Raw genomic sequence first — 26,557 nt, 5'->3', positions numbered from 1 at the left:
CATTTGGCATGGGGAATTGCTACTATATAGTAATATAAATTATCTATTTTAGCCGGTACTATGTATGCAATGGGTACGCAAGAACACTAAAGTTGACGATGGTCGACATAGTTTAACTTTAATTGGAAAAGTTAATTTGTATGCCGTCTTATAGTCGAGTGATTAGAAGAAATTTGTATGATTTTAGTAGTACGGTAGTTGTCTTGATTTTCTTTTTCTTTCCTGATCTGTACATGCGTACAGACGAATTTGTTGTGTGTGTATTTGGATTGGCTTGAGATTCTACGTTTCTGGAGTGCACAATTTTGCTATTCAAGTTATGCCAAAAAACCACAAGCATAAATAATCAAGTGGTGGTACATTAAGCAAAGAATGACAAGGACTATTGATCACTTGCCATAAGTGTCAAAAATTATTTATTGAATTCTCAAAACTATAGCAGCGGAGTTCAGGTAATAGTGAAACTTTTATTTTTTTTTTCTTCTAAGTTGAATCAATGGAATGAACTGGAAGAAATCAAGAGGAATTTACTAACAAAATTAAGAAAGCAATATTAAAAACAAATAATATAATCAACAAGTGAAAATCAAGCCAAGAATTTGAAGGGTTTCACTCTGATTGATCATTAACTCCTAGAGATCTAGCCTTTTGATAGGTCATAATTTGTTGCTAAATTTATAATTATTCTTCCCTTGATTTTAGGCAAATATTGTTTTAACTGTCGGATTCTACTTATATTTGGTATTTGGTGTTAATTGTAGGAAAAGGAGCAAAACGTGATTAAAAATGGCAATTTTTCTGTTAATTTGATGGTGGTACGTTCGGGACCTACATTCAAGACCAGAAAGTCGGGATTGATATTAGGCAGTTTTCCAATCCAAGTCAAATTTCGAGTTTTATAGGTACTGGAACTTCCCTATTTGTTTTGGACATTATTTCCGATTAGTGAGAAAGAGATTGAGTGATAATAGGAAACCATTCATTCATTAGTTAACTTATCAACCTATATAGTAAAAGCGCGAATGGGATTGTTAAGGGTGGTGATTGTTTTGCTGACGTGGCTGGGTTTTATTGGCTGGAATTTGGTCGTCAATCACGCGGGACTCGCGTGCCAAAAATTTTGTTTTAGGGCTTCCCTTGTTTTCTTTCCCCTCATTCATGTCCGCCGCTTCGTTGCTCTCCAGAGCTCCTCTCCTCTCCCCTTCCATTTTTCTTTTCTTTTCTTTTCTTTGTTCCTTTGTTCCTTTTTGTTGTTTTTATTTGGTCCTTTTTTCTCTGTTTTTCCTTCCCGTTTCCCCCCTCCCCCCTTTTTCCTTTCTTCTCTTTCCTTTTTTTTCAATTATATGATTCTAACTGATTTTTTTCCCTTGTTAGAATTGGTCTGGATATGAAGCTACTAAACGCATGAGACACAGAAATCATCTTAATTGGTAAGCTCCAATATTTCCCCAAAGTTTTACAGTTTCCTTTATTCAAGAAAGAAAGACATTTTTCCTGCTAAGATTTGTTAATCTTTCGATTAATAACCCAGAGCAGACAAAGAAAGCTGTAGTAAAATCTTCATCCAAAAGCAGCGAAAGTCAGAAGTATTTATAAACCCAGAGATCTGCTGTTTTTTATTTTCTTGTTGAGTATGCTTTTGAGTTTGTAGGTGAAATATTAGAAATCTGCTTTCCTACCCGTAGTATGTTTTTTATTTTCTTCTGCTTAGATCTTGCAGGTGAAATATTAGAAATCTCTGGGTTTTCAGTTCCCTCGCAGCTGAAGCGCGGCCAGTTTATTCGAGCAAAGAGGCTAATTTTTCCGAGAAAAGCGCAGGCGAGTCCAACGAAGGTTTCTGCATCTTCGGATGATAATGGAAGCCCTCCCAAATCCTTTGATTACGATCTCATCATTATTGGCGCTGGCGTCAGTGGTCATGGAGCTGCACTGCATGCCGTAAAAAAGGTTCCAAACATTAATTCCATGGATTATTTTTTTTTGCTTTTAAAATGTCGGATTTTATGTGTTTTTGTGCTTTTGCTTATTCCTTTTCCGTTGTATAGTGTTTTGAGCTAAAATTTCAACTGAGTGATTGCACAGACGTCGCAAGCTTTGAAGTTTGAGCACATTAAAGTTGATTTTTTATTATTGCTGTATTTGTGGTGTCATTTAAGCTTAGGAACCAAGCCATAAATAAGTTATCTCATCTGTTGGCTTTGGTTTTTAGTGCAAAAGTTTCATGCTTTTCAGTTTATGCTGTACTATACTACTTGATCATTTGGAGTCTTGGAGCTCAAAATCAAGATTGCATTGGTTATCACTCGAGATGTTATATGCTCAAATTTCCCAGCTCTTGTTTAGTTGTTGCTTGGGATTTTCGAAATAACTTAAATTGTCAATTTTCTTTGTTTCTTTTTCATGTCTCCGCCATTGTCAATTTCCAATGGAATTGAACTTATTTCATCTTTTGATGACTTTAGTTTGAAGTTTTTAATTATGGTTTTGAATAATTTTCAACTAATTGTGGGAAAGGAGGTTAAAGTGGCAAAATTTGTTAGATTGGTTGGTAGATAACACTTTGGCCACAAATGCTGTTATGAAAGGTGTATGTTTACCAAAAAACCTATTATTTAGAAGAAAAAATCCCTAGATCTCTTTTCCTTCTTTGACCATATAGTTTTGGATTCATGGGTTGTTTAAATCTTAGCACAATGTCTTTGGCTAAAAACTTGGTGATTATCTTTGTGTAACATTTTACAGCCTTCTTTTTTGCTACTTGTTTCCATTTTGCATATGAACAATTTATTTTTGCTCCTGTTTATTTTTGTTAACTTTTGGGTTGAATTTTATAGGGGTAATGCTTCGTTTAGTACCAGTCAGTCTAAGCCCAAGCTTTGGCCTTTTAGCATAGTTCAGCTTTAGACAAGTAAGCTGTTTACACTTTATTTAAAAAAATATCTTAGTCAAATAGATGTGCTTGTATACTAATAATTAGTAGATGTCTTTGTTGATTATGTTTCTGTTAATTATGAGAAAATGATTAAGTTTCTGTTAATTATCTTTTCTGCTATTTAGCTTGCAAACCATTTCTTTGTGTCCTTATTTGGCGTTAAATTAGATGGCTACCTGGCTCTTCATGATGGAATTAGGTATTAAAATTATCGGCATATAATAAAGCAAATGATGGCCTTCTACTACTTTTAAGGTGCTGATTCTAACCTTTTTTCTTTCACCTTTCGGTTTAATGTAACCATCTCTATGAATGGAATTTTTTTTACAACAGTGTGTATATTGTGTATATAATAATGTAATGGAAAATTGTTCATTTGTAGTTATTGCATGTTTTATATTGTAATTGAAGATTGTTCGTTTATTCTTTGGCCACACTGGTGCAGTATGCCCCGACCTATGAATTGTACAAAATCCTTTGCCCCATACTTTTGCCTTCAGGGATAATTATATGGAAAAAACTTGTCTGCCATATAGGTAATTGCATAGATAGGCGCTAATGATGATGTTCCTGTAAGTGAAAAAAGTTAGATTAAAATGGAAGTGACAATGATAAAAGAAAAAAATCTATGATATATTTTTGGAGAATATGGTAATTGTTACTAATATTTAACTATACGAAGTGGATTTTTGCAGTACCACTCAAGAATGCCTCTGCCATTTGATTAACAAAACTACGTGTTTATTTATGTGGGAAGCAGAATCGGCCACCCTTGAAGCTTTATCAAGATCAAAGCCTTGAAGCGTATGACCCTGGATACTAGATTTTGCACTAACTGTAGCTATCTGATCTTTGCATTACCTGCTGTATATGTATGTCAGCTCTTGATGCATTATATCTCACGCGGATGGTGTTATCATAATATTTTTATTTGGTTTAAAATCTTGTGTAACTGGATGAGTTATTTTGTGCCAAGAGTTTGACCATCCCTTTTGCTACTGATGTATTGAGAGGATAGAAGTATGGCCTATATTAATAATCCTCCTCCTTTTTTGATCAAATGCAATTTATCCCACTAAGGTTGATATGTAAACACAGTTTCTTTTCATTAGATTTCTTGAAGTTATATGCTAATGAAAACCTTTTTAGTTATTGTACTACAGAGTAATGCATTTTTCGGTCTTTCGGTTATTTTGAAGTGTATGATTCTAATAACAAGGAAAAGGCTTGATGCACACTGTGCATTTCTTTTTTCTTCTTTTTCTTATATTCCTTTTTGAGCTGGAACAGCTTTGATGTGTAATGAGAACCTCTGGAATGCAGTCTACTGGTCGTAAGTTTCATAAATGCAGGCTTTTACATTATCTCATGTACTTGTCTTTCCTTTTTCGGGATTCTGGTTGTTGACATGCATCAAATGATCAAGGGTAGAATTGCATCGAGGCCTGTGAAACTTCCTTTTTTCTTTTTTTTTTTGTGTATTGAGTAGTTGACCATCCCCTATGCTATTGATGTATTGAGAAGATACACCTGCATTAGGTAATCCTCCTCCGTTTTTGGTCAAATGCAGTTTATCTCACTACGGTTGATATGTGAGCACAATTCTTTTGCTTTCCGTAGATTTCTTGAAGTTACAAGCTAATGAAGCCATTTTGGTTATTGTACTACAAAGTAATGGGTCTTTCTTTCAGTCTTTGGGTTAATTTGATGCAATTACGAAAATAGTGGATTGGTTGTATCAGAGTCTAAAAATAAGGCTAAGCCTTGCTGCAATACTACACTGCTCTCTCTTTTTTTTTTTGAGCTACAAAGTCACAGATTTTGGTGTACATAAAAAATATAAGGCAGCATTACACAGTGTTATATTATTTTCAAACTAATGACATTGCCATTGCTGTCCAATTAGTCAGCATACCAAAAATGACTGTCATTTAGCAACTAGACTGAAATTGTGGCTCTCTTCATTGCATAATAAAATTATAAAAAATAATCACAAACATTTGGTTGCACCTTCATGTAACTTTTTATATTGAATATCCCAGTTTGAATAATTGAACGTTTTTGGGCAAACTTGAAAATTACACCGCGCATCGCGCGGTGTTCCCCTCCTAGTTCCTAGAAAATAGGGATTTGGCAGGGAGGGGATTCGGTGAAGATTTGGTCGGCAAGGCCATATAACAAAAGAGAAGCCGGATCCCGCATGAAGGATACGAAGAGGGGAGCCGCAGGGCTCTTCCTTGGAGTCTTTTGTTTTCTCTAGTATTTCTCTTGTCAAAGACTTATGCCGCTGGCTTTGGAAAAATGGTGTGAATTGCTTCAATTGGCCATGCGCAACTAAGTTTCTTTTCTAGTCAAGGGTTAATTTAAAGACGCGGTTCCAAATATCTGTGAGATCGAATTATTTTACTTATTTCTTTTATTTATTGGTATTTGTACGTTTTCTGATTTAATTTTTTATGATTATTATGTTATTTGAATGTCAAGGGCCCGATATTCGGATTAACCTAATAATCTACTATCAGATTAAGTGATTGAATCCGTAATTGTTCAATTCATTAACACCAGTGACGACTAGCGTGATTGGTTTCATGTTAGGGAAACGTATGATCTAAATTAAACAAACTCTTGTAGCGTGTTTGTTGGTTAGGGTTGGACTTTTCTAATTCTTAATGCAATCGAGGAATTAAATTTTATGGTCGTACCTAGGGTTATTTCTTGGTTAGAGAAATAGTTAACGGTCGTACCTTGACTATCGAAAAAGTAAGGAAATGTTGGTTGTTTATCGCGTGTATGACAACTATAACCAATCTAGTAATGAGTAATTGAATTATCTTTGCATCAATGATCAGTTGAATGGACTGTGTCTGAAAAGTTGCACCTTTGGCTAGAGTCGTATTGGTTATTGATTAATTTCTGTTTATTTCTAGTAGTTGTTTCATTAGTTGGTTAATTAGTTATTTTATATTTTCCAAAAACCCCCTCATGCTCTGAACTCTAGAAGAAACGAATTATCCCTAGTGCCTGTGGATTCGACCCTGCTTGCCACTGTCTACTAGTTAGTAAATTTTGTCAGTTAATTAATTCTGATATATCGAATTAAGCAAACTCTTCGGAACCAGGGTGAATCAAGTAACTCATTGCACATCCAGAGTCCCTGCTCCAGTACCTGGAATTGATTGTTGATTGTTTTTTGTGGTAGTTAGATTTTTATTATTACACGTTTTTTGTGGTAGTTAGGTTTTTATTATTGCACAGTCTTGACATTTGTCACCTTTAATCAACCATTCGGCCTAAGTTACCCTGAATTAGTAATAACTCGTAGATTCTCTACAGTCAACAATTAGAATGATACACTGTAGTTGTATTCTTATTATCAAACTATTTAGGTATTAACGCAATTCCAAATTAATCCGATAGTAGCTTTAGGCACTAAGAATCAGCTGAAATTGATGACAACCCGTGACACACGCAATCATCTAATCAACACCACAATTCCCTCTAAGGGTTCATAAAAGAGGACAATCAATTACTAGTCTTATTTTCTACATGAAATACTAAAACATAACAATTACATATCACAATTAGTACTTTGGCATGAATATGACACATATAGAGAATAATTCGCGACTTACTCCACTATACATGCATAAACACAAATCAAGATCAAGGAATTGCAGATAGTTAATTAAAAGTTGGAAAGATCAAATCGATTTCACAATACTAGGAGCCATCACTTCTTTCCTTGGCTTGAATAAAAGAACTAGCAAGACATCATCATTGCAAGAGTAAGAGAGATGCTCATAAGTGAATAAAGAAAACTAATTCATAAAATATACTACGCTAATTCTAGCAAACGAAAAATTATAGAGAAAAATTTGTTGCTTCTCCTTTTGACAGCCCTTTCTAACGGCTCTTACTCGTGTACTTATAAGGTCCCTCCAGTAGGGTTTTTAGGGTAGAATCAAGTAGTCAACTTAAATTAGAAGTCATTTGTTTAGTACATGTCGGTTCTTGAGTTGGATTGTGAGACAGGCGCCCATCATAACTTAACTTGTCAATTTAATTGAAATCCGCTTTAAAGTCAAATGGGTGTTGTGTTTGGCCCCCATCCTATCACTCATTAGCTGCTGACTTTTTGGACTCAATATTTTCCTGCTAATTGATCTCTTTTTGCATCATTTTTACCGCAAGTGCTTTCTACCCTGTCCAACCATAAAAACATATCTAAATAGCACTTTTTAAAAATAATACATGCATAAAATCATAGTGATAGAGGAACATAAAAATATATGAAACACGACACATCAAATATCTTTTGTTGATTAGATGAAAAGGTTTGTCACATTGTAAAAGTTAGATCAATTACTAAATGCCATAACATGTGTCCTGGTACCAGATTGAGAAGATGGGAGAGCATGAGTAGTAACTAGAATTGAAGATCTTGTTGACATTTGCAAAATTTTACACTTTTTTTCTTTTAAACAAGTTTCACCTTTAAAATGTGCTCCATTAACCTTTTTTTTTTCTCAAACTTTTCCACCCTCCCCATGCTATTCCGCCCCCAACTATTGCCCTTATTACCAGGCACAGGATTTGAACATTGAACTTGATAGTGGAAAAGATTTTAAAAATTCTCATCTGATCACTAAGTACACCCCCAGTGGTTACTTGCTCCATTAACTTGCTAGATTGCAAGGATTTTTTTTTCGGTTTCTATTCTTTTGTTTATATTTTGTTTTCTTGATTTTCTGATATGTCAAGACCAACAAAAGTTCAAATTAATGTATACATAGATGCCTTCTGACCTCGAAACTGGACTACAAATGTTTTCAGCAGTCCGGGTTGTTTTAAGCAGTCCAGGTTGTTGCTTGGCCATTGCTGGGCTTTTTAAACTAGTGCTGGGTTTAAGCGGTTCTTGAATTCTAGTCCATGGCCATGTTCACTGTAAGAGAGAAAAGGAAACTATGTGATTATTTTTATTTTTCTCTTGCAATCTTGAATTCTAGTCCATGTCGCTGCAATCTTGCAATTGCCTCTCTAATATTTCGATTTCGCCAAATCAACCACGAAGGTATTAGGTTTATGTAAAACCTGCCAATTGTGGAGACTCTTTACAAAACATTCCTCTTGACTTTGTTAAATAAATTGGTTTTAACTATTTCCAGCAATCTCATTAACAAATCTTTTTTATTTATGAAAAAACAAACTATAAAGGTATTAGGAATTTTCTCCATCCAAATTAATGAATACCAATTTTCATATTATTCTCCTGATTTTGGAAGCCAATTTATTGATGACAATAACAAAAGATGGACATAAGTTTGGGGGAGGGTTGGGTTCAGTGGTAAGAGGGGAAGGATTGTAAGTAAAACATCATGGGTTCAAGATCTCTCCTTTAACAAAAAAAAGAAGAAGATGAACATAAGCTTTTACACAATAAAATACATACATTAGCTTGATATATAGTACGATAACAACATATAAATTATGAGATTATAATTGAATGATCTATTTGTCAATCTATTTTAATCAGAGTTATTTTTCACTCCTACATGGCATTTTCTATTTGAAGAGAATTAATAGGTTATGGATCGCATGGGTTTTACACATATTGAATCGTATTTGGATTACATAGAATTATAGTAAAAAAATTTTCAAATCACAATTGTTGAAATCTTACATATCTTATAAATTACTTCATTTCATCACTTGATTAGTATTCAAATTTTTTATCATCTGTTCCTTAATTTTGAATTAATTTAGTGTAAAAAAAAATTAACTACTATACTGATAGATTTTTCAATATTGTTCGAAATTGAATATTTATTGATGAAGAAAAATAGATTACTGAATCTTTTGTACTTAATTAAATATGAATTTATGGTTCTAGACTTATGGCCATTATAAAAATTTAAATTATCTAAGAGAATGTTTATAAGAAAAAAAAAGAATATCTACCAAGGTTTTGATATGATGTACATTATTTGATTTATACTATCATATTATAGAGAAAGTATATAAATAAATTTTTAAAATTTAGTAAATAATTGAACATTTAGAATACATTAATTTTAAAGTTAATATGAATGAACATATAGGATTGTTGTTAATTTTTGTATTTAAATTATTCAGATTTGTATAAATTCACAATAAATAAAAAAAGTGTGCTAAGGCATGGGCAAAATTCTAGTGTATAACTAAGTCTTGTCATATAAAAGGGAAGAAATAAAAGTTTACTAGCTCTGGCCTCTTCTAATAACTTGAATATTAAATGACATACTAAACATTTATGAAATCTTCTTACTTTATTAAACAACTAAAGATATGACCGTATTTAGTAGAAGGCATTTTATCTTTTTTTAATGGGATTGAATGGATATTATGGTTTCATCATACGCACACCTAGAGAGCATCTGATATAATTACTGTAATTAATTGTGCATTTCATCCATTTTCTACTTTACATAAAACCGCAAGGAGTTTACCTTAGGAAGATCATCTGTTATTATAGAAAATTATAGAGGGTTATATGTAATTTGCCCTAAAATTACTAAAACTTTTTGTCCTTTTGACAGGTGTCGAGCCTGTGCAATAATAAAAATAGAACCTAACTACCACTAAAGGCAGTCAATAATTGATGTTAGGTACTGGAGCAGGGACTCTAGGTGTGCAATGGGTTACTTGATTCACCATGTTCCCGAAGAGTTTGCTTAATCCGATATACTAGAATTAATTAGTTGACGACAATTACTAAATAGTAGACAGTGGCAAGCAGGGTCGTCTCCTCAGGGACTGAGGATGTTTGTTTCTTTGAAATTCTAATTGGTAAAAGGGGATTTTATCGGAGTGGAACTAAAAACAATTAAGCAATTCAACTAAAAATAAATAAATAATTAACTAGCACGAATATAACAGGAATTAAATCAAGAAAAGATAAATTTTAGTCAAGAATACAACTACTCAGGTACAGTCCACTCACCCGATCATTGATGCAAGGAAGGTTCGCTTAACTTATTAATAGGCCAGTTATAGTTGCCGACGAACTCTAACGACCAATTTTTCCTTAATTTATTGATAACCAAGGTACGACCATTGATTACTTCTAACCAGAAAATACTCCTAAGTACGACCATAGGAATTAATTTCTCAATTACATTAAGAACTAGAAAAACCTAACTCTAATCAATAACACGCTACGAGGGTTATTTAAATTAGATTGCACATTCCCTTAGTGTGCAAACACGCCAGTTGCCACTAATATTAATCAATCAAACAATTACGGATTTAATTAAATAATTTGGCAGGAGATTAATGAGTCACATTGAACATCGGGCCCTTGACATCCAATTAACAAAATAATCCCATGAAAATTCAAATAGACAACGTGCAAATATTAACAAATTAAGGAACGCGTGAAAACTAATTAGATCTCACAGATATTCGGGACTGCGCCGTTGAGTTGATCCTTGACTAGATGAAAGGCTTAGCCTCACCGCATAATTAAATCTCTACGCAAATTAATTGATTGCAAATGCATCAAGTTTTCACTAGAAAGCGAGAAATAAAAGATGTTTTTCCCGTTGAGGAATATTGTCGAACAGTAGGCATGCGCCTGACAAGGACAGAAAGAAAACTAAAAACTATGCTAAAAAGAACTAAGCTCCCAAGCCTCTGTACGCTTGTCCTTAAAAGCCAAAAGTGACTAATGCTCCACTCGTCCGTGGCCCCCCACCGAATTGAGAAAGCTAAGTACAAAAGATGGGCCCTGCCGAATTTGAGAGCAAAAGTCTAAAAGTGAGCCTCCCCCAATTTTCTCTTGTTTCCTCTTGCTAGTAGGACTCTCGGCCAAGAGCAAAAGGAAATCCATTTCTTCCTCTCTTTGTGGGCCAGGTCCATGGAGCTTTTTTTCTTTTTTGAAGTCTCCCACTTATGGAGCAAGTCCCTCCTTTTTTGTAGTTTTCTGCTCCAATCCCTGAAGTTGAGTCTAGATATCAAATATGAGTAGATGTTAACAATTAACACAATGTTTGACAGGAACAAAAGGGCAATTAATAATAAAATTGCTAACAATTAATACCCTATCAATTCCCCCCATACCTGAATCATACTTGCCCTCAAGCATGGGGACAACTAAACTCAACCATGGTCAGCTCTCACGTCATCTATTGCCAAGCTGTGCTTATACCAAAATCAAGATTTAGTGGCTAAGTGTCGAGACATTTCTCTCCCGGTTAGCTCCTAAGATCACAGACTCGTCCAATTCATGGCTAACTCGCCTAGGAAATCAAAATAGCCGGATCCCGCATGAAGGATACGAAGAGGGGAGCCGCAGGGCTCTTCCTTGGAGTCTTTTGTTTTCTCTAGTATTTCTCTTGTCAAAGACTTATGCCGCTGGCTTTGGAAAAATGGTGTGAATTGCTTCAATTGGCCATGCGCAACTAAGTTTCTTTTCTAGTCAAGGGTTAATTTAAAGACGCGGTTCCAAATATCTGTGAGATCGAATTATTTTACTTATTTCTTTTATTTATTGGTATTTGTACGTTTTCTGATTTAATTTTTTATGATTATTATGTTATTTGAATGTCAAGGGCCCGATATTCGGATTAACCTAATAATCTACTATCAGATTAAGTGATTGAATCCGTAATTGTTCAATTCATTAACACCAGTGACGACTAGCGTGATTGGTTTCATGTTAGGGAAACGTATGATCTAAATTAAACAAACTCTTGTAGCGTGTTTGTTGGTTAGGGTTGGACTTTTCTAATTCTTAATGCAATCGAGGAATTAAATTTTATGGTCGTACCTAGGGTTATTTCTTGGTTAGAGAAATAGTTAACGGTCGTACCTTGACTATCGAAAAAGTAAGGAAATGTTGGTTGTTTATCGCGTGTATGACAACTATAACCAATCTAGTAATGAGTAATTGAATTATCTTTGCATCAATGATCAGTTGAATGGACTGTGTCTGAAAAGTTGCACCTTTGGCTAGAGTCGTATTGGTTATTGATTAATTTCTGTTTATTTCTAGTAGTTGTTTCATTAGTTGGTTAATTAGTTATTTTATATTTTCCAAAAACCCCCTCATGCTCTGAACTCTAGAAGAAACGAATTATCCCTAGTGCCTGTGGATTCGACCCTGCTTGCCACTGTCTACTAGTTAGTAAATTTTGTCAGTTAATTAATTCTGATATATCGAATTAAGCAAACTCTTCGGAACCAGGGTGAATCAAGTAACTCATTGCACATCCAGAGTCCCTGCTCCAGTACCTGGAATTGATTGTTGATTGTTTTTTGTGGTAGTTAGATTTTTATTATTACACGTTTTTTGTGGTAGTTAGGTTTTTATTATTGCACAGTCTTGACATTTGTCACCTTTAATCAACCATTCGGCCTAAGTTACCCTGAATTAGTAATAACTCGTAGATTCTCTACAGTCAACAATTAGAATGATACACTGTAGTTGTATTCTTATTATCAAACTATTTAGGTATTAACGCAATTCCAAATTAATCCGATAGTAGCTTTAGGCACTAAGAATCAGCTGAAATTGATGACAACCCGTGACACACGCAATCATCTAATCAACACCACAATTCCCTCTAAGGGTTCATAAAAGAGGACAATCAATTACTAGTCTTATTTTCTACATGAAATACTAAAACATAACAATTACATATCACAATTAGTACTTTGGCATGAATATGACACATATAGAGAATAATTCGCGACTTACTCCACTATACATGCATAAACACAAATCAAGATCAAGGAATTGCAGATAGTTAATTAAAAGTTGGAAAGATCAAATCGATTTCACAATACTAGGAGCCATCACTTCTTTCCTTGGCTTGAATAAAAGAACTAGCAAGACATCATCATTGCAAGAGTAAGAGAGATGCTCATAAGTGAATAAAGAAAACTAATTCATAAAATATACTACGCTAATTCTAGCAAACGAAAAATTATAGAGAAAAATTTGTTGCTTCTCCTTTTGACAGCCCTTTCTAACGGCTCTTACTCGTGTACTTATAAGGTCCCTCCAGTAGGGTTTTTAGGGTAGAATCAAGTAGTCAACTTAAATTAGAAGTCATTTGTTTAGTACATGTCGGTTCTTGAGTTGGATTGTGAGACAGGCGCCCATCATAACTTAACTTGTCAATTTAATTGAAATCCGCTTTAAAGTCAAATGGGTGTTGTGTTTGGCCCCCATCCTATCACTCATTAGCTGCTGACTTTTTGGACTCAATATTTTCCTGCTAATTGATCTCTTTTTGCATCATTTTTACCGCAAGTGCTTTCTACCCTGTCCAACCATAAAAACATATCTAAATAGCACTTTTTAAAAATAATACATGCATAAAATCATAGTGATAGAGGAACATAAAAATATATGAAACACGACACATCAAATATCTTTTGTTGATTAGATGAAAAGGTTTGTCACATTGTAAAAGTTAGATCAATTACTAAATGCCATAACATTTGTCCTGGTACCAGATTGAGAAGATGGGAGAGCATGAGTAGTAACTAGAATTGAAGATCTTGTTGACATTTGCAAAATTTTACACTTTTTTTCTTTTAAACAAGTTTCACCTTTAAAATGTGCTCCATTAACCTTTTTTTTTTCTCAAACTTTTCCACCCTCCCCATGCTATTCCGCCCCCAACTATTGCCCTTATTACCAGGCACAGGATTTGAACATTGAACTTGATAGTGGAAAAGATTTTAAAAATTCTCATCTGATCACTAAGTACACCCCCAGTGGTTACTTGCTCCATTAACTTGCTAGATTGCAAGGATTTTTTTTTCGGTTTCTATTCTTTTGTTTATATTTTGTTTTCTTGATTTTCTGATATGTCAAGACCAACAAAAGTTCAAATTAATGTATACATAGATGCCTTCTGACCTCGAAACTGGACTACAAATGTTTTCAGCAGTCCGGGTTGTTTTAAGCAGTCCAGGTTGTTGCTTGGCCATTGCTGGGCTTTTTAAACTAGTGCTGGGTTTAAGCGGTTCTTGAATTCTAGTCCATGGCCATGTTCACTGTAAGAGAGAAAAGGAAACTATGTGATTATTTTTATTTTTCTCTTGCAATCTTGAATTCTAGTCCATGTCGCTGCAATCTTGCAATTGCCTCTCTAATATTTCGATTTCGCCAAATCAACCACGAAGGTATTAGGTTTATGTAAAACCTGCCAATTGTGGAGACTCTTTACAAAACATTCCTCTTGACTTTGTTAAATAAATTGGTTTTAACTATTTCCAGCAATCTCATTAACAAATCTTTTTTATTTATGAAAAAACAAACTATAAAGGTATTAGGAATTTTCTCCATCCAAATTAATGAATACCAATTTTCATATTATTCTCCTGATTTTGGAAGCCAATTTATTGATGACAATAACAAAAGATGGACATAAGTTTGGGGGAGGGTTGGGTTCAGTGGTAAGAGGGGAAGGATTGTAAGTAAAACATCATGGGTTCAAGATCTCTCCTTTAACAAAAAAAAGAAGAAGATGAACATAAGCTTTTACACAATAAAATACATACATTAGCTTGATATATAGTACGATAACAACATATAAATTATGAGATTATAATTGAATGATCTATTTGTCAATCTATTTTAATCAGAGTTATTTTTCACTCCTACATGGCATTTTCTATTTGAAGAGAATTAATAGGTTATGGATCGCATGGGTTTTACACATATTGAATCGTATTTGGATTACATAGAATTATAGTAAAAAAATTTTCAAATCACAATTGTTGAAATCTTACATATCTTATAAATTACTTCATTTCATCACTTGATTAGTATTCAAATTTTTTATCATCTGTTCCTTAATTTTGAATTAATTTAGTGTAAAAAAAAATTAACTACTATACTGATAGATTTTTCAATATTGTTCGAAATTGAATATTTATTGATGAAGAAAAATAGATTACTGAATCTTTTGTACTTAATTAAATATGAATTTATGGTTCTAGACTTATGGCCATTATAAAAATTTAAATTATCTAAGAGAATGTTTATAAGAAAAAAAAAGAATATCTACCAAGGTTTTGATATGATGTACATTATTTGATTTATACTATCATATTATAGAGAAAGTATATAAATAAATTTTTAAAATTTAGTAAATAATTGAACATTTAGAATACATTAATTTTAAAGTTAATATGAATGAACATATAGGATTGTTGTTAATTTTTGTATTTAAATTATTCAGATTTGTATAAATTCACAATAAATAAAAAAAGTGTGCTAAGGCATGGGCAAAATTCTAGTGTATAACTAAGTCTTGTCATATAAAAGGGAAGAAATAAAAGTTTACTAGCTCTGGCCTCTTCTAATAACTTGAATATTAAATGACATACTAAACATTTATGAAATCTTCTTACTTTATTAAACAACTAAAGATATGACCGTATTTAGTAGAAGGCATTTTATCTTTTTTTAATGGGATTGAATGGATATTATGGTTTCATCATACGCACACCTAGAGAGCATCTGATATAATTACTGTAATTAATTGTGCATTTCATCCATTTTCTACTTTACATAAAACCGCAAGGAGTTTACCTTAGGAAGATCATCTGTTATTATAGAAAATTATAGAGGGTTATATGTAATTTGCCCTAAAATTACTAAAACTTTTTGTCCTTTTGACAGGTGTCGAGCCTGTGCAATAATAAAAATAGAACCTAACTACCACTAAAGGCAGTCAATAATTGATGTTAGGTACTGGAGCAGGGACTCTAGGTGTGCAATGGGTTACTTGATTCACCATGTTCCCGAAGAGTTTGCTTAATCCGATATACTAGAATTAATTAGTTGACGACAATTACTAAATAGTAGACAGTGGCAAGCAGGGTCGTCTCCTCAGGGACTGAGGATGTTTGTTTCTTTGAAATTCTAATTGGTAAAGGGGGATTTTATCGGAGTGGAACTAAAAACAATTAAGCAATTCAACTAAAAATAAATAAATAATTAACTAGCACGAATATAACAGGAATTAAATCAAGAAAAGATAAATTTTAGTCAAGAATACAACTACTCAGGTACAGTCCACTCACCCGATCATTGATGCAAGGAAGGTTCGCTTAACTTATTAATAGGCCAGTTATAGTTGCCGACGAACTCTAACGACCAATTTTTCCTTAATTTATTGATAACCAAGGTACGACCATTGATTACTTCTAACCAGAAAATACTCCTAAGTACGACCATAGGAATTAATTTCTCAATTACATTAAGAACTAGAAAAACCTAACTCTAATCAATAACACGCTACGAGGGTTATTTAAATTAGATTGCACATTCCCTTAGTGTGCAAACACGCCAGTTGCCACTAATATTAATCAATCAAACAATTACGGATTTAATTAAATAATTTGGCAGGAGATTAATGAGTCACATTGAACATCGGGCCCTTGACATCCAATTAACAAAATAATCCCATGAAAATTCAAATAGACAACGTGCAAATATTAACAAATTAAGGAACGCGTGAAAACTAATTAGATCTCACAGATATTCGGGACTGCGCCGTTGAGTTGATCCTTGACTAGATGAAAGGCTTAGCCTCACCGCATAATTAAATCTCTACGCAAATTAATTGATTGCAAATGCATCAAGTTTTCACTAGGAAGCGAGAAATAAAAGATATTTTTCCCGTTGAGGAATATTGTCGAACAGTAGGCATGCGCCTGACAAGGACAGAAAGAAAACTAAAAACTATGCTAAAAAGAACTAAGCTCCCAAGCCTCTGTACGCTTGTCCTTAAAAGCCAAAAGTGACTAATGCTCCACTCGTCCGTGGTCCCCCACCGAATTGAGAAAGCTAAGTACAAAAGATGGGCCCTGCCGAATTTGAGAGCAAAAGTCTAAAAGTGAGGCTCCCCCAATTTTCTCTTGTTTCCTCTTGCTAGTAGGACTCTCGGCCAAGAGCAAAAGGAAATCCATTTCTTCCTCTCTTTGTGGGCCAGGTCCATGGAGCTTTTTTTCTTTTTTGAAGTCTCCCACTTATGGAGCAAGTCCCTCCTTTTTTGTAGTTTTCTGCTCCAATCCCTGAAGTTGAGTCTAGATATCAAATATGAGTAGATGTTAACAATTAACACAATGTTTGACAGGAACAAAAGGGCAATTAATAATAAAATTGCTAACAATTAATACCCTATCAATTCCCCCCATACCTGAATCATACTTGCCCTCAAGCATGGGGACAACTAAACTCAACCATGGTCAGCTCTCACGTCATCTATTGCCAAGCTGTGCTTATACCAAAATCAAGATTTAGTGGCTAAGTGTCGAGACATTTCTCTCCCGGTTAGCTCCTAAGATCACAGACTCGTCCAATTCATGGCTAACTCGCCTAGGAAATCAAAATATTAAACTAGCAACAGTCGGCAATTAAGTCAACTGGCAACCAAAATCTCAACATTGAAAACCAAGGATCGGCGGGCCAACATGATCATAGACTTACATATTTTCCTCATCTGTTCTTTTTTCCTTTTTCCCTCTTTTTTTTTCTTTTCTCTTTCTTTTTTTTCGAACGAATAAATGCTTAGTCCCAAGCCATTCAAGTCTTTTGACGTGAACTCTGACATTTTTAAATGAAAGAGCCCAGTTACTCAACTTTCCACAGCTCCGGGACTACTTACTCATAGATATCGCCACTTTTATATGCGAGAATCAACACTTGTGGTGAAGACTCCTGGTTACTGGGTGACGACACTAGCGGAATATAGTCATATGTTATTCACACTAAAATACCAAAATACCATACAATATCATGGCCCATGTCATCTCCTAAACATGGAGAACTAAGGTCAACAGGGGGCCAATCCACACAACAATGCCAGTAAAATATTTACATTGCCTAAACAAGTTAGCCACAAATTGCACCAAGTCATTAACCTCAAAATATTCACCAGGACAACATGCTCTTACTCGCCACCGAAACTAAATTCATAGAGTAAACTACAACCAGCAATAGAAGAGTGAGTTGTCAAAATATTCATCAAGACAGCAGCAAGCCAGGCAGAAAATTAAAAAAAGGCAGAAAATTGAAGAAATTCACTAGTCAAATCCAAATCCCCCCCACACCTAGGTCACACAGGAAAAAAACACGTAAACTAAAAACAAAGGAAAAACACCCAAAAACCGGAAACTGGAAATACTAGCATCCAAACTGACTCCCCTACACCTAAGGCACACATTGCCCTCAATGTGAAAATGTAACAGCAAAAGGCAGGATAAGGGCAACGGAACTTCCCTGAAGTCGTCAAAACAGGGGTGGGTCGGGCGGGAACTGAGGAGCGAGACCCGCATGGTGGACAAATACTGCCAAATTCTGCGCCATGTTATGCAAGTTGATGCCAATGTGAGTCACTCGAGTCTCCAATCTCTCAATCGTGTTCCGGAGTTGGAGCCAGTCGTCAGCCCCTGGGGTGGGAGGAGGCGGAGCGGAAGTAGAGGGGCCGGGATCACCGCCATCAGTGGAGGCGCGGGCAAAAGATGACCGAGGGGGGGCCGACGACTGGCTCCAACCTCCCATCCGTCGTTGCCCTCCCGAACCAAGCCTATTTTCTCTAAATAAAGAATGTCCAAGGGCTCCATTTGACAGGCAACATGTAAATCATGGTTAGAAAGATCAAGCACATGCAAATTAACAGCCAAATGAGTAGTGTATGACCCAAGAATCAAGGGGCGCTTCTTCTTAGGCAAAATAGATTTGAACTGAGAAGTGAGCCAGCACCCAAGATTAACCTTAATGTTATTATGCATGCACCAAATAAAGAAAAATTTTGACTTAGACAAAATGCCCGAGCTATCTCGCCTACCCGAGAAACTATAGGCCAAGAAACGGTGGATATAGCGAGACGCCGGGTCTTTCAGATAAGAACCCTTAGATAGACGAGGGTCATAATTATTACGATCCATGGACATCTCCTCCCAAATATGCCGATAGTGGGAGAAAAAGGGCTGTACATAGTCATAAGCACTCTCGGTATACTCACGTGACTCGACATAAGCCTGATCAATAAAACCAAGTGCTAGATTGAAATCAGTAATGGAATGGTGGAACTCTTGGCCCATTAATCTAAAACGGATGACATTAGGAGTAGAAACTGTGTAACCCGTGGGGAGGTCGAACTCGAATATGGCATAGAACTCCCTAACCAACTCGACAAAAGCTGGACGGTCAACAATATAAGTGTAGGGACGCCACCCAATGGCCCGGATCAAGCGATCAAAGTCAACTCTAATATTCAAAAGGTCCAAGGTGGCGGCGTTCCGATAACGGTAGGGAGTGATCCTCCGTTCACAACAAGTAGCATATCGCTGCTTGTCGGCGGCCCGAGTAAAGTTCAAATTACCCCCAAAATGTGCAGGGTCAGAAATATGAACGCCTCTTTGCCTCTCCAGGCGAGCCCTCATCCTCTGGGTCGTACAAGGGGTCAAAGGCGGGAATTGAGTGCTGAGGTGGAGGGGGCTGTGAGGTTCTAGGAGTCCTAGACCTAGAGGAGGATCTGGGTCGCACCATGGGTACTAAGAGGTCACTTAATCAACCAGAAATAGAATGCGCAAAAGATATGAACTGAAAGACCTCTAGAGAAACCAACCAGCACTATAGCAGAAATTAGCAATACCAGAAATCAAGTCCAAAGAGTACAACAGTTATAAGTAGTGCTAGTGTTTAAACCGATCACCAAATTTCAGCAATTAGAAACACTACCACCCAAAATATCAACAACTGCCGTCAATTGGACAGTTAATTGCACACTCACCCAACCAAAAGTTCTAACAACAGCAAATCAGAATTTGAGCAACAACTTAATCACAAGAACTTGAACTTTCAAACAAGCAAGCATCTCTAAATATAAGCAACAACTATAGTCAAAAGACGAAAAATCAATTCAGCCAAACAATTCAACTAAATGTACCTATCCTCACATCAACAAATCAATTGGCACCGTAGCCACACACAATACCAGAACACAGCCCCAAACAGAACAACAGATTATTGCAATTTATCACAAATCTATCCAAAAGCGTAATAAACTCCTGTACAATCAGCAAACACCCAAATTAACTCAGAAAGTGCCCAAATCACCTCCTGCTATATCCATCAAGAAACCTACGAAAAGGCACAAAACCCAGCACTTGAAGGTTCAGGGAAAATGTTAAAACAAGGGTAGAAAGTTAATACCAAATTGACAGGTGACGATGCGTGGCAAGGAGATGGCGGACAGCAGCAGCGGCTGCCAGCATGCGAAGGAGAGCTGGTGGTGGTCCGTAAGGTGGAGTTTGGAGCTTGGAGGCGGCGGCGATGGCGGAGCGGCGTGCTTCGTGGAGAAATCCCAGGAAGCAGCTGTGGGCTACGCTTGGGCGAGCCAGTGACGCGCGCGGCTGGCAGTGAAGCTGAGGCTGCTGCTGGTAGCGCGCGAGGGGGAGGGAGAAGTGGCGTCTCTGTTGTCGCGCGACGGAGTGGACTACTGGTGGCGCGCGAGCTTTGGAAGAGAGTGGTGGCTTGCGGCTGTAGTGGAGATTGCGACAAGGAGAGAGAGAGACAGCGTCCGCCTTGGGTGAGCGGCGGGCAGCGACGGCGAGGCGGAGCTAGTTGTGGGTAGTGAGATCGAGAGAGGGAGATGGATGGAGAGTGGTAGCGGTGTCGGTATTACCGAGGCGAGTGTGGCCGCGACTGTGGAGGAGTTGGGAGCTGCTGGTGGTGAGCGCGGACCACACGGTAGGAAGAGAAGTGCGGCAGTGTTTGGCTGTCGGCTGCGTGCGCGGGCAACTGGTGATGGCAGTCGTGCAGCTGTGGGCTCGCGAGGTGGGGCGGACAGCAGTGAGGGGGAGAGAGAGAGAGAATGCGGCGCGAGGTGGGTAGCGGCGGAGAGAGACGAGCGGCACTGCTTGGCCGCGAGGGTGCGCGAGCGAGTAATGGCGGCGATATGGACTGAGAGAGAGGCGCGGCGGTGAGCGATGGAGTAGTGTCGGTCGAAGAAGAAAAGAAAAGGGAAGCAGGGCAGCGGGGAAGAGAGGAAGAAAAGGGAAAGAAAGAAAGAAAGGGAAGAAAGAAAAGAAGAATAAAGAAAGAAAGAAAAATAAAGGAAAAAAGAAAAAAGGATTTTTTTTTCTTTTTCTTTTCCTGATTGCAAACCCAAACTTCAAAATTCAAATTGTGAGAACCAAAACTGAAGGTGTAAAACAGGAAATGTTTTTATTGTGAATTTTTTATTTTTATTTATTTATTTTTAATCAAGACTGAAGGTATAAAAGAAAAGAAAATAATTTGTAATTTTTCTAATTTATTTATTTATTATTTTTTTTTTTTGGTATTTTCTTTGTTTTTGAGTTATCAAGCACAGTGTGGGCACGCCAAAATTATAAAACATCCACTGACCTCAGGAGTCACTAGCACGGCGTGGGCACGCCAAGATTGCACTTCCTGCCAACGTCGCGAGATGTTGAGATTTGACCAACATGGCGCGGGCATGCCAAGATTATAAAACGTCCACTGGTCTCAGGAGTCACTCACGTAGCGTGGGCACGCCAAGATTGCATTTCCTGGTCACAGTGGAGGAAAATATTAGGGCCAACTACCACCCAATTAAGAAACGACAAAATGAAAAAAATGAACAACGAAAATCAATAAAATCAATATTTGGGTTGCCTCCCAAAAGAGCGTCTTTATTTAATGTTTTTGGCTAAACATAACCCAAAATTTGCTTAAACTAAGCAAATCGGGTCTTCCAAGTGCATCATCTCCACCCGTTCAACTGGAACCCCTTCATAATACGGCTTAAGACGATAATCATTCACCACAAATTTCTTCTCCTTCCTTAAACTCTGGATCTCCACTGCACCATAATAAAAGATATTAGTTACAACGAAGGGACCGATCTAACGAGAACATAACTTACCTGGAAATAACTTCAATTTTGAGTGGTACAGTAAAATTTTTTACCCACATTCGAACGTCTTCCTAGAGATCTGCTGATCATGAAATATCTTATTCTTCTCCTTATAAATCACAGCACTCTCGTAGACTTCATTTCGAATCTCCTCCAATTCTTGTAACTGTAATTTCCTTTGAATTCCGCCCTCTTCGATGTCCATATTGCATTGCTTGACTGCCCAGAACGCTTTATGTTCGAACTCAACTGGGAGGTGACATGGCTTCCCAAATACCAATCGGTAAGGGAACATGCTAATGGGTGTCTTGTATGCCGTCCTATATGCTCATAATGCATCTTCAAGTCTCACACTCCAATCCTTCCTATCAGGGCGGACCATCTTCTCTAAAATCGACTTGATCTTTAGGTTCGATGCTTCCGCCTGACCATTTGTTTGAGGGTGGTAGGATGTGGAGACTTTATGTAAGACGCCGTACCTCCTAAAAAGTGGTGCGATCGTCTTGTTACAGAAATGAATACCCCGATCGCTTACAATTACTCGCGGCATCCCAAAGCGGACAAAAAGGTTAAATTTGATGAATTCTGCAACCACTTTGGAGTCATTAGTACAGGTGGCCTTTGCTTCCACCCATTTTGAGACATAATCCACAGCAAGCAATATATACAAAAAACCAAAAGATGAAGGAAAAGGACCCATAAAGTCAATACCCCAAACGTCAAAAATTTCAACAAAAATCATGGGAGTTTGAGTCATTTGATCCCTACGAGAAATGTTACATACTCGTTGACACCTATCACAGGACTTACAAAATGAGTAGGCGTCCTTGAAGAAAGTCGGCCAATAGAACCTGCTCTCCAGCACCTTACGAGTTGTTCTTTTTGATCCAAAATGACCTCCACACGCAAAAGAGTGACAATAGGTTAGTATAGATTGGAATTCATCCTCACCTACACATCTTCTGATGATTTGGTCGGCACCACGCTTCCAGAGGTAAGGATCATCCCAAATGTAAGATTTCGCATCACTCCTTAACTTGTCCCTCTTTGCCTTAAGCCATCCTGCAGAAAACTTGTCAGTGACTAGAAAATTAACAATATTCGTATACCAAGGCAAAGATAAATTAACAGCAAATAAATGCTTATCGGGAAAAGTTTCTCTCAACGAGAGGTCGTCCTCAGTGACTTGTACTCGATTCAAGTGATCTGCTACCAGGTTCTCCGCCCCTTTTTTTATCTCTGATCTTCAGGTCGAACTCTTGTAGCAGTAATATCTACCATATCAGTCGCGATTTTGCCTCTTTTTTGGTCAACAGATACCGTAAAGCTGCATGATCAGAGAAAATAATAACTTTAGCACCAAGTAAATAGGACCGAAATTTTTCTAAAGCAAAAATAACAGCTAAAAGCTCTTTTTCGGTGGTCGAATAGTTCAACTGAGCTCCGTTCAAGGCTCGAGATGCTTAGTAGATAGCATGGACTGCCTTTCCCACTCTTTGATCCAACACCGCGCCCACTGCATAGTTGCTGGCATCGCATATGATTTCGAACGATAGGTTCCAGTTAGGAGGTTGAATAATAGGTGAGAAGGTCAATAACTCCTTCAACCTATCAAACGCCCCTTATATGCTTTGTCGAACTCGAAAGGCACCTCTTTCTGCAAAAGTTAGAACAATGGGGTTCCAATCTTTGAGAAGTTTTTGATGAACCTTCTATAGAAACCTACATGACCCAAGAAAGAACGCACTTCCTAGACGACACCACATGACCCAAAGCTATCCCGTACTCGACCATAAAGTGGCATTTTCCTCAATTAAGCACGAGATTAGCTTCTATACACCTTATCAAAATTAATTTGAGGTTATCTAGACAGTTATCAAAACTTTTCCCATACACGCTGAAATCATCCATAAAAACCTCAATAATCTTTTCAATATACTCTGAAAAGATACTTACCATGCATCGTTGGAAGGTAGCAGGTGCATTGCATAGCCCAAATGGCATCATTCGATATGCAAATGTTCCAAACGGGCATGTGAAGGTGGACTTCTCCTGGTCCTCGGGTGCGATAGCAATCTGGAAATAACCTGAAAATCCATCCAAAAAGCAATAGTAAGCTCGACCTGCTAATCGCTCTACCATTTGATCAATGAAAAGAAGAGAAAAATGATCCTTTTTCGTGACGGCGTTTAGCTTCCTATAATCTATACACTGCCGCCATGCGGTGGGCTTTCGAACTGGTACGAGCTCACTCTCTTGGTTTGATTCCACCGTTACCCCTGCCTTCTTCGGGATCACCTGTACTGGACTCACCAAAGGGCTGTCTGATATGGCAAATATAATTCCGACGTCGAGCAGCTTCAGGATCTCCTTCTTTACTACCTCCATCATGAGAGGATTTAGTCTCCTCTGAGCTTGCCGCACAAGCTTAGCACCCTCCTCGAGTCGAATTTGGTGCATACATACGGCGGGGCTAATTCCCTTGATATCGGCGATAGTCCATCCTATCGCCTACTTATGTTCCCACAACACTCGAAATAGTTTGTCTTTTTGAACTTCTGATAAGCTCGCGGAGATGATCACCGGGAGTGTCTCCCCCTGACCCAAGTATGCATACTTGAGGTGTTTCGGCAGGGATTTCAACTCTAAGACAGGTGCCTGCACCACAGATGGAAGTAGCCTTTGGTGAGGTTCAGGTATGAAAATGGGTGCGAGATCATATCTTGTTCTTGTGGGCGGTAACGTTTACAATGATCCAACCACACATTTGATCTCTTCACTCAACTCCACCCCAGAGGTCGTCTCTGATTCGAAGTGCCTGGTCAAGGCGACTTCCAACTCATCCCTGACTTCAATTCAAAAACTTCTTGTACAGCAGGGTTAATAACATTTATAGACAAAACAGAGCCAGCATGTGATTCTGAAAGATATTTCATGGTTTCAAAAATGTTAAAATGAACAATCTCACCACCAAATTCCATAGACATGGTACCTTTATTAACATCAATTTTGGTTCGAGCTGTGCTCAAGAAGGGTCTACCTAACAGTAAAGGTGATGGGTCGTGAGAGTGTTCATCATCTATATCAAGTACATAAAAATCAGCGGGGAAGACCAATTCATTAATTTTTCCTAAAACATTCTCGACCAATCTATCAGGATATGCATTTGTTCGGTCAGCCAATTGGATTATTATTCCCATGTCTTTCAACGGATCTAAGTTCAAAGAAGCATATATGGAGTTTGGCATGACATTAATTGATACTCCCAAATCCAACATGGCCCTACCAATCACTATATTACCTATCCTACAGGGGATAGTGAACATACCTGGATCCCCACATTTCGGTGGAAGTTTCCTTTGCAAGATTGCTGACACATTCTCCTCCACTATAACCCGTTCATCTCCTTTCAACCGCCTTCGGTTAACACACAAGTCCCTCAAAAATTTTGCGTATCTAGGTACTTGTTTAATCACATCTAGTAGGGGAATGTTAATCTCCACCTTGCGAAAGATTTTCAGGACCTCTTTCTCATTGTTCTGCTTCTTTGATTTCTCCAATCTGCTTGGAAAGGGAGACGGGTTAGTCTTAGCTGGAATGAGTGGGTCCGGAAGTATCTTTGAATTTTTACTGTCTTTGCTCTCTTCTTCCAGCTCTTTCTTAATTCGTTTCTCGTCCTTGTCTTTAGGAATCACAGGTTTGGGTCCTTGGACTTCTTTGCCACTTCTCAAGGTCATTGCACTCACATTCTTCGGATTCAACTCAGGTTGAGATGGCAGCTTCCCTTGAATTTGGGATTCCAACCGGTTGATCGTGATTGCCAATTAATTTGCAATGATTGCACTTGTCCCAATTGATTCCTCATGTTTTGCAAGTCTAAATCCGTCTTCTGTTGATTCGCAAGTAATTGCTTCATCATCTCTTCCATGGACGGACTCGAGTTCGAAGGGGGTGGTGGTGGGCGAGGTTGGTACTACTGCTGGTACCCTTGCTGCCTATTTGGTAAGAAATTGGACTGCCTGTTCCCTCTATAGCTGAGGTTGGGTTGATCTCTCCAACCAGGATTGTAGGTGCTTGAATAAGGGTCGTACTGCTTTCTTAGTGCGGGCGCGTGGCCAGCCATGTTCGCCTGTTCTGCAGTTTCTTCCTGAACCAGTGGACACATCTCCCTAGAATGACCCACGGCAGTGCATACCCCACATACTTTGGCTTGTGAGGCACTTCCTACGGCTAGTTGTCGCACGAAAGACGTCAATTCGGAGAGCTGCTGTTGTATAGAGGATGTTTCTACCTCATTCACCTTATGCATCGGGATGTCCTCCCTTGAACCAAACTACTGTGAGTTCTCAACCATCCCTTCAATCAACTCCGATGCTGCCCGAGGAGTCTTGTTTACCAACGCTCCTCCACTTGCAGTATCAATTATGCTTTTGTCCCTGAAGAGTAGCCCCTCGTAGAAATATTAAATGAGTAGTTGCTCATTTATTTGATGCTGAGGGCATTTGATGCACAGCTTCTTAAACATCTCCTAGTACTCATATAGAGACTCGCCTAGGTGTTGTTTGATGTCGCATATCTCCTTCCTTAGGCTTGCAGCTCGAGACGCCGGAAAGTACTTGTCCAGGAATTTTTTCTTCAACTGGTCCCACATGGTGATAGGTAGTACAACCAATCTTTCGCGGAGTCCTTCAAAGAG

General features: G+C 37.5%; 2 protein-coding genes and 2 long non-coding RNA genes across 11 annotated transcripts; 1 reads left to right on the top strand and 3 right to left on the bottom strand.

Moving 5' to 3' along the window:
* The first annotated feature begins 1,024 nt into the window (after positions 1 to 1,024).
* LOC113703545 (uncharacterized) lies at positions 1,025 to 4,084 on the top strand. 7 transcript variants are annotated; one of them, XR_011820060.1, is made up of 4 exons: positions 1,144 to 1,430; positions 1,712 to 1,947; positions 2,835 to 2,908; positions 3,693 to 3,971. It is a non-coding gene; the product is annotated as an uncharacterized lncRNA (long non-coding RNA). The 7 variants fall into 7 exon arrangements; XR_003451478.2 differs by having other exon boundaries at positions 1,145 to 1,430; positions 3,628 to 3,971; XR_011820059.1 differs by having other exon boundaries at positions 1,139 to 1,430; positions 1,712 to 2,908; positions 3,693 to 4,084.
* Positions 4,085 to 10,453: 6,369 nt separating this feature from the next.
* On the bottom strand, positions 10,454 to 11,317 carry LOC113703751 (uncharacterized). The gene is made up of 2 exons (XR_003451520.2): positions 11,030 to 11,317; positions 10,454 to 10,916 (listed from the first exon to the last, which is right to left on the bottom strand). It is a non-coding gene; the product is annotated as an uncharacterized lncRNA (long non-coding RNA).
* A 5,240-nt stretch (positions 11,318 to 16,557) lies between these two features.
* Positions 16,558 to 21,009, bottom strand: LOC113703750 (uncharacterized). Of its 2 annotated transcripts, none has more exons than XM_027225228.2 (2): positions 17,134 to 21,009; positions 16,558 to 17,020 (listed from the first exon to the last, which is right to left on the bottom strand). In XM_027225228.2, exon 1 carries the CDS (start codon positions 19,379 to 19,381, stop codon positions 18,329 to 18,331), a length of 1,053 nt encoding a protein of 350 aa, XP_027081029.1. In that variant the 5' UTR covers positions 19,382 to 21,009; the 3' UTR covers positions 16,558 to 17,020; positions 17,134 to 18,328. The 2 variants fall into 2 exon arrangements, with proteins under 2 accessions (XP_027081029.1, XP_027081030.1); XM_027225229.2 differs by having other exon boundaries at positions 16,558 to 17,008.
* Positions 21,010 to 24,683: 3,674 nt separating this feature from the next.
* LOC113704452 (uncharacterized) lies at positions 24,684 to 25,598 on the bottom strand. Its single transcript, XM_027226354.1, has one exon. It carries the CDS (start codon positions 25,596 to 25,598, stop codon positions 24,684 to 24,686), a length of 915 nt encoding a protein of 304 aa, XP_027082155.1.
* Positions 25,599 to 26,557: the final 959 nt, after the last annotated feature.

The sequence above is a fragment of the Coffea arabica genome, chromosome 8e (assembly GCF_036785885.1).
Source record: "Coffea arabica cultivar ET-39 chromosome 8e, Coffea Arabica ET-39 HiFi, whole genome shotgun sequence".
NCBI lineage: Eukaryota > Viridiplantae > Streptophyta > Magnoliopsida > Gentianales > Rubiaceae > Coffea > Coffea arabica.
Note: the sequence above shows the minus strand (reverse complement) of the source record. Positions and strands in the feature narration are given on the sequence as shown.